The sequence below is a fragment of the Micrasema longulum genome, unplaced genomic scaffold (assembly GCF_059751315.1).
Source record: "Micrasema longulum isolate JH-2025_06_02 unplaced genomic scaffold, ASM5975131v1 h1tg000482l, whole genome shotgun sequence".
Taxonomy (NCBI): domain Eukaryota; kingdom Metazoa; phylum Arthropoda; class Insecta; order Trichoptera; family Brachycentridae; genus Micrasema; species Micrasema longulum.
The window spans coordinates 674854-688282 of record NW_028277679.1 but is presented as its reverse complement, the minus strand read 5'-3'; the positions used below and the strand labels follow the sequence as shown (position 1 = coordinate 688282).

Here is a 13429-nt window from a genome sequence, read left to right as displayed (position 1 = left end):
CAATATTTGGACACGTTTTATTATGCCTATAATCGTCAAAAATATTGTCATAAACTTGTCATGCTTGAAGCATTTATTGGTTTAATCCCCTCTCACGTTATTTTTATTATTACAAGCAGTTCAGACTTTGAGTCGTATATTTTTTTATAACTTTTTTAACGACTCATTTTACGTGTCACGTGAAATTTCAAAACTTCTGTAATATTGAGAGCTAATATGGACAGAAGTAAAAAAAATAGGGCCAAAATAAATAAATACTCCAGCAAAGGAATACATTTCGGGTATAAAATTTACATTCCTAGCATTAATATCGTGGTTATAATTTACAGTAAAAATCAAAATAAAACAGCTTTGTATTTAGCTAAAAGTAATAATTCGCTAGAGAAGCCCTTTATTTATTTTTACATAAACGGCATAAATTGCCTTTTACATATATTAAACATAAATATGGAAAAAATACATACATAAATATACAACAAAAAATTATAAAATTGCACAACTAGAACAATAGTAACACGTAGGTAAATACACATAACCAACAAAAAATATTAACGAAATAAATACATAAATATGAAAAGACAAAAAAAGGAAAAACATTTTTAAATACCATGAAAAGTGTAAGAATAATATTGCGAGAGAAAAAAAGAAATTGTTTTATAACTATCAAGTCCAGAACCAAATATATCAGCCTTGTCCTCATACTGTTTGCCATATCTATGGAGCTGAAGGATAGGCGAGTGCATGTGATAATTGGTCCTAAAACTTGCAGAACAAAAAGGAGATCTGTTGGTGGTATGTCGACCAGGTACATGGAAACACACCAACTCCAGCAAATCAGGACAGTCAATTAATGAATTGATCACTTTATAAAGTAATATTAGGTCAGTTAGGATTCTTCTATCAGAAAGTCTTAAAAGATTTGCTGAAGATAACAATTGATTTTAATTAAATAAAGCAGCTGGAATATAAAGTTAAAAATTAATATATTTTAGAAATTTTATCTCAACGCGCTTGAGTGAATCAGAATGTACACGATAATGGGGCGACCAGACTGGAGAAATATATTCTAAACGACTTCTAACCAAGGAGCAATAAAGTGACTTGATTGGTGTAATTTTGTTCCATTCCATAGAATAAAAGTGTTCTAAATTAATGGTTTGGGTTTAAGTTTAATAACTAACGTGTAACGGACGGTATCGGTTTGCGCTTGTAATTCTCGAACTGAGCACCTACGGCTGGTTGTATGGATTATTGCTTTTAAAGATTGTTCAGTTTGCAATACTTCATCGTTCCTGGACTTTCACGTTAAGTGTATATTGATACAGTCTTAGCTCAGGTAACATAAAATCAAACTATGCTGCATCTGGTTTACCAACGCAGTACCCTATCCACCACTAAGAAGAAATGAGGACAATGATGATATGTGTATATGTGCTCCGTAGCTGCCAAGGTGCAGCAGGAGTAATAACACCATAAGCTCTACAATTTACAATTTTACAATTTTTTTTTTTTTTGCACCACAACAGGCCAGGAGGCCTAATTACAGTGGTGAATTACATCACAGAGCACCCAGGCTTGAGAAAAATCACATTTTTAATTTTTGTGTTCTCACCGGGAATCGAACCCGGAACCTTCCGTGCGTGAGTCAAGCGTCTTGACCACTACACCACGGGGGCCGCCTAGAATGCTTGTCTTTGCTTTAGGAAAACACCGACAGTTCTGTTTAGTGAGATTTTGTTCACTGTTCTGAGGATCCTTAGCAGAGAGGAAAAATACTCTCTTATAATAGAGAACATCCAAAAAAAGTTTTTGAGATATCTCTACACGAGAGAATGCGGGTATTATCCTTGGCTCTACCCGACCGAGTTTCTACAGGGTTTGCTTGGTTACAGCAGTTGGAAGACCAGAATTAATGTGTATTTAACTACGCACTTCTTTCGATTGTTGCGCGGTATTATTGACAACCCTGAAATTGTGCGGAGCATTAGCTTTTATGTACCGGATAAATACCTTAGACAGCGTCAGCATGGATTGTTTAATTTTCCAATATACATGACCAACTTGCCGATTGTTATGCCTGTTGGAAGGGCTACCGCCATGCTAAACAACATCGCTCTGGATGTTAATCTATTTGGGTTTTCCTGAGCAAAATTTTCCTATTACTTTAACGACATATTTCACGACAGTGGGCGTTCCCTTAGGAAAGCATTTTCTAACTTTTAATTTTTCTTTTTACATTTTGTTATATTATTTTAATAACATAACTACTCGTATCTACTGTAATTTGTGATCTATTATTGTATTTAGAATGAATTGGGTCTTTTTTCTGTAATGTTCTAAATATCTGAATAAATAAATGAAATGAAATGAAATGAAAGAGTCTCTTTCATGCATTTTTTTCTTTGTATAATATGTACGTCTTGAATTTTAGTTTGTAATGTACATGTTATTTTTAAATAAATGAATTGAATAGAAAAGTTCTAAAATTTTCCACAGCAAAGGCAGCATTGGTACGCAAGTTACGGTGAGAAACATGAAGGTTTACCCGAGCAAGGATAAATAGTTAGATATTATTTTGAGCAAGAATATTAAACCGAGCCATCTGAACTCTTTCATTGATGGAAAGTTGTGTTTATTTTCAATTACATTTGCAGCATCAGGGCAGAGTAAACAGTAAAGTGAATAAAACAAACTAATTCACAATTAAATACACTTTTTTGATGCAAATCCTATTTTAAAATATAATTAAACTTAAGTTATTTATATTTCCCGATATTTGAATATAGGTACACTAACTTCCAGGAAGTACCTAAACTGGTATACTCAAATTGATTACATGACAGGATAATTCAATTTATCAAAGGGAATAACTTTAGTGGAGTCTTCCTCGCTTGTTGTTACCAGTTGGTACCTGTACCTGGATATGGGGACATATTCTGGATGTTAAGCCCGATTTATATGGGACAGAAACTTAACATGAGAACAAATTTTGATTAAAAAAATCTTATAAAATTCTTAATAAAAAAAGCAGTAAACTTGTTAATATATAATAATTTTTGCATTTCGTGTTTTGTGTTTGTATCCACACAGTGTCTCTATGAATATATGTCATATACTCGTATATTTGGCATTTGTTCGGATCAAAGTTCGTAGGTTTTCACGGCCTTCAGAATACAGATAGTGTTTTTCTGGGTTATTATGCCGTGTTTGTGGGCTTTGTATTGCCAAAACAATACAAACAACAATGGCAATACAAAGACCACAAACACGGCATAATAACCCAGAAAAACACTATATGTATTTGTGCGGATGTCACCGGGAGCTGACAGTAGCTTGTTACTTGGCCTTATGTCTGCACAGTAGTTAAATGTGTGAGCTGTACTAAGAATATAATGTTGTTTTCTTTTTCTTTCTTTTTTAAATATTTTTTTTCTCTCTTACTATTATATATGTAGGGTCCATAGTCCATAGTCGATGACACACACGTGTTAAATTAGTTCACCTTAAATAGACTAATGACCGACGATGCAATGTCATCATTTTCAATCGAATCCTATACATTCGTAAAATGCAACTCTGAGTATTTCACATGAAATCGGAGGGCATTGTTCTACAGTACATTCACATCGTCCCTACCATGAAAAAATGAACTACAAAGGAACGTCGTATATAAAGAGACCAGAGGACGCAGCGAAAATCAGTCAGTCAGTTCAGTTCACGTCAGACCAGCTCGACGACATCACACAGTTCCAGCATGTAGTTCAAGTGCAGTTACTTCTACCCATCATCGCCGCTACGTTCCTGCTACACAACCAAGTGCTGTATTTTATTCGCCATGTAATAAATACGCATTAAACAGCAACCTCGTGTCTTCTTTGTCAATCTCTAACTGGGGTAGGAACTCCAACCAAACCCTCAACACCTAAATCCTACATTTATATACATACATTTGTGTGGATTTAAATGTAAATATCTAATATTTTACATGTGTTTTTTATATATTTTTTAGACACTATAAGTATAATATATGAAATCATGTGAATAAATGCCTCGACATGAGTTGTGCCCAGTGAAGTATTAATATTTTTTTTTAAAGTTTCATGTAAAACGTGAAATAATAAATAAATAAATAAATCTTATGGTTTCTGTGCTAAAAAAATATTTGGGAACGTGCTATAACGTAGCGTTACATTGAACAAATAACGGAATGATGTAATAACTTTTATTTATGTATAAGTTACGTATTATAAATACTTGGTAAAATTCCCCATATTTTTTCGACCAATTAGCGCTTTCTCCCTTTAATAGGCATCTTCAGGCTGGTAAAAATTTTACAGAGTAAGAATAATGTATTTAAAACTAAATATTATCTTAAGTGTAGGTACATTTAAAAATAAGTTGAAAGAGATACAATACGTAATATTTCAATGAAACAAAGTGGGACTAATTATTCAAACATGTGTTGGCGGTGTACTGTAAGAGAAAATTCTATTCTATGAAAACTTTTATTGTTTTATTACAATGTACAGGGTCCAACTAAGGGGACTAATAAGGGTAAGTTTTTTAATTCTATCTGCTGATTTTTTGCCTTTTCCATAATTTATAAAAATTATAGTATAATTTTAAACTCTTATTGCTGTTACTATTGTCAATAACCGACAGATTTGAATGAATGAGAAAAACAAACATGACTGATATTTTTCTTACCTGTGCATAGTAAATGTATCTCTCGTAATATCCGGATACTGTTATCTGTTGCAGACAAACAATGGCCACTAAACAGAGTCTCAGTTTTTCTTGTTATTAGTTGTATAACAGATTGATTGTTGAATTGGCATCACTTTCATTCATTTTTTTTTTTTTTTATAGCAATGATAAATATTTTAAAAATTAATATCCTGCATTTCTATATCAATTTAGCTTTCCAAATTCGATTTAAAAATGCCCGATAGGAAATTACAAAAAATATAACTTCGTCATTTGAAAAAAGAAGAAACTTATATCAAATCTTGTATTTTGTGTAGACTTGTGTTATATAGCCACATAAAAGTTAATACAGTTATGTGTGTGTATTAGAACCAGAATCCTGGACGAGGTTTTACTCAATGGCTATTCTCAGATACAAATCCTAAATTAGGAAATCAAATGGACATAATTTTGCCTCGTAGTGTGGTGGTTAGCACGTTTGCCTACCATTTTTGAGGTCCCGGGGTCGATTTTTAAGAAGGTAGTCAAAAAAGATTGATTAAAAAGGTGGTTCCATACTACACTATTTCACGTTTCTAGACTGGCAGATGAAGCGTAAGGCTGACCACCTTACCTTTGTGTAAAAGATGATCGATGAATGCTGCATTTAGTAAAACAATGCAGTATCCTATTTACTTTTGAGTGCAAACAGGGCTATGATGATGACGAAAAGTGTAAACTATATTATAAACACTGTAAAAAAATGAGCAAATCTGCCACGTCACTTTTTTATTCGATGGATTCTTATATAAATCACTTCCAAAAAACCGTTTAAAAAAATGATGCAAACTAAAAATCTAATAATAAAAGTTGAGAATCCAGTCAAACTCAACTATTCATAAGTATATAAAAATATTTAAAAAATGGAATCGACCCGGATTTGGAATTGCGGCGATCGCTAGTTTTAATTACGTTATAAATGGTGACGTCACCACAGAGGGATTATCCGTCAACCATTTTTTAGTTAAAAAAATATGTTCACATACATACGTACTTGAATATGCTGCTAGTATCCTTACAAAAAAAAATCGGACCCTTTTTATACTCGTGGTTTAGTGGTCAGCACGTGTGCCTACCACGCAAGAGGTCTCGAGTTTGATTTTTGAAATGGTTCACATGAAACATTTTTTTATGTCATACCATATATATGTGCTATAAATTTTTTAATAATTAAAAAAGGAATGGCTCACGCTCAGACGCTGCAGTCTTTGTGGGCATTTTTTCCAATTCATGTTGTAGCTTAATTTTAAGATCTATTTTTCTAAAGTGTATTTTTGTAATTATATTTCTATGTAAATAATATATGTATGAAAAAATAAACAAATTTTAAAAAATGCAAAGGCATTTTTACACCAGAATATTTCATAGTACCTGGACTGGCACCTGAACCGTAAAACTGATCATCTTACATTCATGTGACAAAAGATGTCAAGTTATGCTGCGATTGGTGTACCAATGCGGTAACTTATACATCATCGGACAGAGAAAGGGAATGATGATGGCGATTTTTATGCTAAGGAGAGATACAGCAGTCTTCTTTTAGAACAGAATATGGGCAAACTTTCTGTTCCATATAAAACATACCTTAGCACCATTAGGGATATTGAGTTACTTAATCAAGATAACTATAACTATTGAACAAGACTGAAATGATGCGGCCTCCGTGGTGTAGTGGTAATGATGTTTTACTTACGCATGGAAGGTTCCAGATTCGATACCCTCTGAGATTACAAAAATTAATTGAGATTCTCATACCTGGGTATTTTGTGCCGTAATTCACCACTGTGATTGGGCTTCCTGACCTTTTGGAAAAAAGTAATAAATAAAGGAGATTCTGCGTATCTTTCTATTTATTGGTTCAATAATAAGAACTGGAAAAAAAAACAATTAAATCATGGCCGTTGGTGGTGTATATAAAATGGTTTTATTTCGGATTCACGAAATCTGGCGGCTGACAACCCTTTACAGTCCTTCCTAGAACTCTGTGAAATTTAAATTGAGGAACTCTATAAGTCAGGCTTTTGGTGGATGTGACTGACTTGAAACGCACTTTAAAACCATTGTTTTATCGAAAAGGTTAATTATGAAAAAAATAATTGATTTTTTAAAAATTTATTTATTTTTCGGAAGCAATGATTAAATTTCATAATAATGATGTGGTTGAAAAACAAATCAGCAAATTTTCTAAATGATAAACAAACATATCAAATTATGGTTCATTCTTAAACGTGTGCGTGCGTATCTTTATATACTCGTATATAATTCTTTTGAACATGTGATGTCACTAAACTCCTAAACGGCTTAACCGATTTACCTGCGGTTTTCAGAGAAATGTAGATCTTTGCGCTGCGCGTGATCGTAAATATTAAAATCATCGATCTAATCCGTAAAAAAAAATAGGAAAATAAATGTTTTATTCATCGACCTACCAGGGTTGAATTCGGCAAGAATGCATAAAAAAATGATGTTTTTTGTGTGTAAAAAAGTTTATGGATCCCAATTAAATTCTTTCCTGTTACTCCTTAAAATGTGCATTTTTTTAAATAATTGGACTTGTGTTGGGGGTCAGAAAAAAATTTAAAACAAATACTTTCCATCAAAAAAAACATTTTGTTCATTCGTTAGGAGTCAGAATACAATTCTTCAATTTGTTAGTGGGCGGGGCTTTCAACGATTGACTAATGGGGTTTCTCAAATGACCGATTCAATTATATAGTTTAACTATATTCTTCGGGCTTGAAACGACAATAAATCATTTGTAATTCTCAGAACCAGACGACTCTGGTCATGGTTTCTACTGTTGTTACTTACCAGGGCCCCGATTACTATGAGAAGTTAACAAAGTTATCTTCAATTGTCAATAAATGCGAATATGTTAATTTAACTTTTTATAAGGTATCTTCGTCGGTAACATGTAATTGAACAACATATACATTTCAAAACAAGTAATTATGCTTTACCTTATAGAAGATAACCCTGTTTACTTTCAATTGTAATTGTGGCTCTGATTATAGAAGAAACACATCTTATTAATTACGTTCACAATAATACTATTATTCCCAATAATTTGAGTGATTTCCATTAATATTTAAAATACTAACTTTGCAGTCAAACATTTTCTTGAATATCAGTAAATAATTGTACATAACCACATACTATTTTTTTATGTATAACGGTTTCGAGACGTACCCGTCTCTTTGTGAGGACATCAACATTTAGATATTTTTTCAATAAAAGAAAAACATGCAGTACTCTCTTTACACTTTTACAGTAGGAGTTTCACAAACATATAAAGCCAACGTGCTGACAGAATACATGACGCTAGTAGCCAATACCAACGAGCACTGATTTCTTTAAAATGTTTGATTTTGTGGGAGAAATAATCGCAGTTGAAAAAAATCAATAATTAAATAACCTTTCAACAGCCCATTATTTATTGTACCATTGTAATAGTATCGTAAATATCCTAGTAATTCGATGTTCCTCCTTCCACCCTCCCTTTAACATAAACCCTTCCTTAAAACATTTTTCCAACAAAATAAAACAAAAAATGGTGCATACTGGTGATTTAATTAGCTACTAACATCATGTGTTCTGTCAGCACGTTGGGTTTATATGTTTGCGCAACAACTACTATGGCGCAGGTGTATAGTGGGTAATGTATTTTGGTATAACCCGGTAATAATGGTGGCCTCCGTGGTGTAGTGGTCAAGACGCTTGACTCACACACGAAAGGTTCCGGGTTCGATTCCCGGTGAGAAAACAAAAAAAAAATGTTATTTTTCTCAAGCCTGGGTGTTCTGTAATGTAATTCACCACTGTAATTGGGCTTCCTGGCCTGTTGTGTTGCAAAAATAAATAAATAATTACTGATCCGATAAAAAGACGGGCACGTCTCAAAACCGGTAGACAAAAAAGTCGGTGCGTGATTACATAATTTTAAAAATTTGATTGAACTGGGTTTAAAATGACTTAAATCCCAACTTAACGCGACTTACTCAAGGTGCAGTAAATAGCATTGATTAATTTTATTCATTAACTTGTCAATAAATTATTTACGTTAAGTCAATTAAAATTTAAGGTTCCAGGTAAAATTACCTGGGACGATATTTCCAATTTTGAACCGGGTCGTGGTCGCGAGAATAGAGTTGAGGACTCATGGATTAAAGGTCCAAGGTTTGAACCCCGCTCTATCTCAACATTCCCATTTTAAACTCGTTGAAAATGGCCGCAAAATTTAAATCTTTGGGTAAATCATAAGAAAGCAATTACAAAAAAAATTAAAGTTATCTTTACTGCCCTGCTAAGGCTAAAAGTCATATTTGCTGAACTAAAAATTTTATATTAGATGACTGTTTTATGCTTTTCCAATCTTAGAATATCTTTTTAAATTTTTATATAGTTTTTTTTACAAGAGTATCTCATATTTTAGAAGCAAAAACGACTTAATTAACAATGTTACAAACGTTTGTAGACAGGCTAGATTTCCTCAATTGGAAGTTATTCAGATCTAAATTTGTTGAAACAGAAAAGGAATAACATTTTTGAGAAGGCAATATGGAAGTCCAGGCATGTACAGGACTTACTTATAATCTGGTTTAAGTGTCCACTTTGCACACTGTGTAACATTCAAAATACTGCTTATGTTTTAAAATCTACATTTCCTCAACGCTTTCATCTGTTGTTGATTGTTTAGTAAATGTGTGAGGCTATCTTCAATAATATATACAATCAAGTTAGTTTATTTTATTTGTTTCCTTTTTTTATTTATTTCATTTTTTTATTTTATTTCATTTCATTCGTTTCATTGGTTTCATTGGTTTCATTCGTTTTATTTATTTTATTTGCTTTATTTATTTAGTTTAGTTATTTTATTAATTTGACATATTTTATTTATGTTATTTCCTTCACATATTTTATTCACTTTTTATTATTTTATTTGTTACGAGTATATTTACTTCATTTTTTATGTTTTTTTATAAACTTCTTTATTTTTATCCGTTTTTTTAATTGAAATTATTTTATAATTTAAATATATTTTTATTATTATTTCTTATTTAATTTCTTTGGTTAGGTAATTGAACAAAGATACCTACATTCATCAGAAAACATATAATTTGTAAGTATTCGTCAACGCAATTTTTCATGCGTATACGAGTATGTACGTATACCTTAAATTACAGAATTACGCAAAACACATAAATATAATTACAAAATATGTATTTTTTAAAAATATCAGTATTTATAAGGATTATTAATATTTTTTTACACATTATTTGAAAAAATATGAGTCAAGTGTACATTTTAGAATTGAAAACAATAAAGTGTAAAAAATTTTAAAAAAATCACATAGTATAAAAAACATCATAGGATGCGGGGTTAAGACTAACGGCAGGGTACATGTTTATAATTTCACATAAAAACATTATCATCTACCTCCAATGTCCTAAGTGGTTCCATGAATGTTTTCGTAAAATTTAATTTAATTAAATTCTTTAACCTGTTATTTTTCAGATTTTGTAAGAGTTTCTCGGCGCCATTTTGATGAGAAGCATCGCGTCATGTTGGCCCAAATTGTCATCTTTTGCGGCCTTTTAGCCTTGGCTAACACAGGAAACAATTTTGGTAAGTACCCTCCCTCTCCATCATCATAAGCGACGTTATTTTATTTAAAGAATATGAAAGTGAAGAGATAAAGTGGTGGATATTTGCCGAGAATTTTTATTTGTAGAAGCTTTTTATGAATATTCGCAAAAGTATTAAAGTATATTAATTTGAAAGATAATTATTTTGTAAAAATAATTCATTTCTAAGATGTTGTAAGTAATAATGAATGTTTATTTTTGTAAGGTATTTAATATTTCATATATTTGACTAAGTTTCTAGCTAGACAACAAACATAAAATAATATTCATAATTATTTTTTTAGAATAAGAATACGAGCTTACTTAATATCTACATTTATTTTCAATTTGGTATAAAAAAATGTGTTTTGTAACTTTATTTATCATGTATCAATCGCAGAATATTTTTACTTTGTATTTATTTACCGTTGCAGTAATACGCATATTAGGTGCTTTAATAACATAATATCAATTTTGTATACATTTAAATAATGTAATGTTATATCTGTTATGTTAATTAAAAGAAAAAGTTTATTGTGAAACAGCATGTATTGTTTTGGAGCTCTAATATTAGTAGTTTTTGTAGAGCACGGATTTATCCATTAATATTTTTTTTTAATTGTTTTATAAATACACTTGTGTATTAAATCATCACTTTGCTTTGCTTTGTTATAAAATTCTCACTATAAAGTCTTTTACTTGATGAATTTATTCATGTTGTTTAACATTTTTAAATGCCGATTCAGTAAATAATACTATACATCTTTACAATTATTATTTTTTTCATGTCAAACTATGAAATGAACAGATTGCAAATGGTGCTATTTATGAAGTTATTTCAATGTCTCAATTTTTGCTGTAATTGAATTATTTTTCTAAAAGCTTACATATAATTAATGAATCACAAACGAATCAGAAGGATAAACAAGAAATTAGTCGAATATATATAAACATAATAATTGTTATAAAAAAATCTAGTTTCTAGTTTTGCAAATTTTAACTTGTACATATTGAACAATTCATTCTGATGTCGCAAAATCTGTCTACACAATAAAACTGGATGTACGCGCGTACAAGTTCTAAATAAAAAACTGAATGAAATTTTTAATCCACTAGATTTCATCGTTAAAATTTAATATTCGCATGTTTTCCGATTTTTACACAGTACTTATTTGAGCGTATCAAATCTAAGTTTGACCACAAACGTTATGTGTGGTCTGTATTGTTGTATGGCTGTGAGACTTGTATTATGAAGGTGAACACTATGCACATGCTGGAGGCTTTTGAGATGTGGTTGCATCGCAGATTACTTAAGATATCTTGGACAGACCTGATAACAAACTAAGAAGTCTTTAGTCAAGCCAGATCGAACAGAAATCCCACCATAAGGCAATATTGAGAGTCACTCAGGAGCTGGAAGAAGACAGATTTCCTGGCTGCGAAATATACGAGACTAAACTGGCTTCAGGACTGTGGAGCAGATTTTCCGGGTAGCACAGGACAGAGCGACTTTTGCCAGAGTGATTGCCAGCGTTGGGGATAATGAAGATACCTGACGGAGTACTTAGAGAGAAGAATAAATCCGAGTTTAAAAGTGCATCAAAGTTAGAACATGTTTTGAAATTAAGCATATTTGTGTATTACATAAATTTTTTTCTGAAGCAAAACATTTAATATATAATAATTTTGTCGATTCATATTTATACAGATACATAATACTTTTCTTTTCTTCTGTATTAACACCACACTGGGCACAACCCGTGTCGAGGCATTCATGTACAATTATAATTAATGAATCTAGGCACCTCAAATAATATATTTCTAAATACAAGACCAAATTAAATAATAAGCAACAAAAATTGAAACATATATTCACACATATTTTTTTAATTTGAAAGTAACAATATTATGATACAGTTAGCTTTTAAAGTCAAACGGCACTAAAGCGGCTCTACGCGACGCCTCACGAAATATTATTTTCATTGTTTTAAATTAAACTAATGCATTACTGCTGCGCTACACTGCGTGGCACTCCATATAAAATTTTGTCTCGCAGCGCCGCTGAAATGCAGCGACGCTGTAGTGTGGTTTAAGATTTAAAGTAATCATTGTTAGAGTTGATTCGTTTTGACGTTGATATTTTATTTATTTTTTTAATTACCTGACTCACTAGGTAAGCCCAGTATCGAGTTAGGTGAGTCAGTGGATATTTAACGCACTATATATATTATAAATTAAAAAAATCCTTAAATTGCTCCTAAAGGCCCATAATTCATTATTCAATTTCTATTTATTTTATCCCCTGAGTTACTGCGGCAAGCTGTTGAAGGCTCTTTATCCTTTCAAGAGGTGACTTCATTGTTCGTTCACAGTTAGGAATATAAGTACTTTGAATAGTTCTTTACTCGAAGGCCTCGTTTTCGTTTGCCTGTAAGTACGCTTTGTTTTATCTTTTTGGATCCGAAACAGAGTGACTTTTAAAAATGTTATTCTTAACAGAAATTGTATTTTTGGTGTCAGATCAATAAACATTTTTATTTAGGATATTTTTGTTTTACCTTTGACCTAAACTCATGATTTCGTATGCCCTAAAGCGCCGGTTCCATTGATGTTCGTGAAATGTAGAATTGTTACAAAAATATTAAAAACGCGTCGTAAATAAAATGAAAATGGTGTCCCTCAAACGTCTAATAAAGCAACGCTGTCTCTTTAAATGAAACATTTTACTAATTATGTATCCTGGTCGGCTTTAAATTTATCCTTGACGGTGTAAACTACTAGGTACCTACCAGAAGTGTAATGTTTGCCTTCATTTTATCCCCTTATTCACAGTCCTGAGAGAAGAAAAATAAGACATTTTCCAACCTTCAACAAAAGGGCAATGTAGAAATTCAGTGTTTTTATTATATTTATTTATAACTGTACTATTTGACTAAGCCAGAACATATTTTTCCACTTTTAGATTAAGATATAATAGGAAATTTAAAGTTGTTTCAACAGAGAGGGAAAACATTTTTGAGAATTGAATATGGTAGTCTAGGCATTTACAGGGCTTATTA

General features: G+C 31.5%; 1 protein-coding gene across 2 annotated transcripts in view; it reads left to right on the top strand.

The window, feature by feature from the left end:
- The window catches only part of LOC148281247 (lachesin-like), a 241177-nt gene that overhangs the window by 66678 nt on the left and 161070 nt on the right, over positions 1 to 13429 (top strand). For both annotated transcript variants that reach the window (XM_088226984.1, XM_088226985.1), the window contains exon 2: positions 10261 to 10371. In XM_088226984.1, coding sequence (XP_088083110.1) covers positions 10308 to 10371 — 64 coding nt within the window. In that variant the 5' untranslated portion in view covers positions 10261 to 10307. The remainder of the gene's footprint in view (positions 1 to 10260; positions 10372 to 13429) is intronic.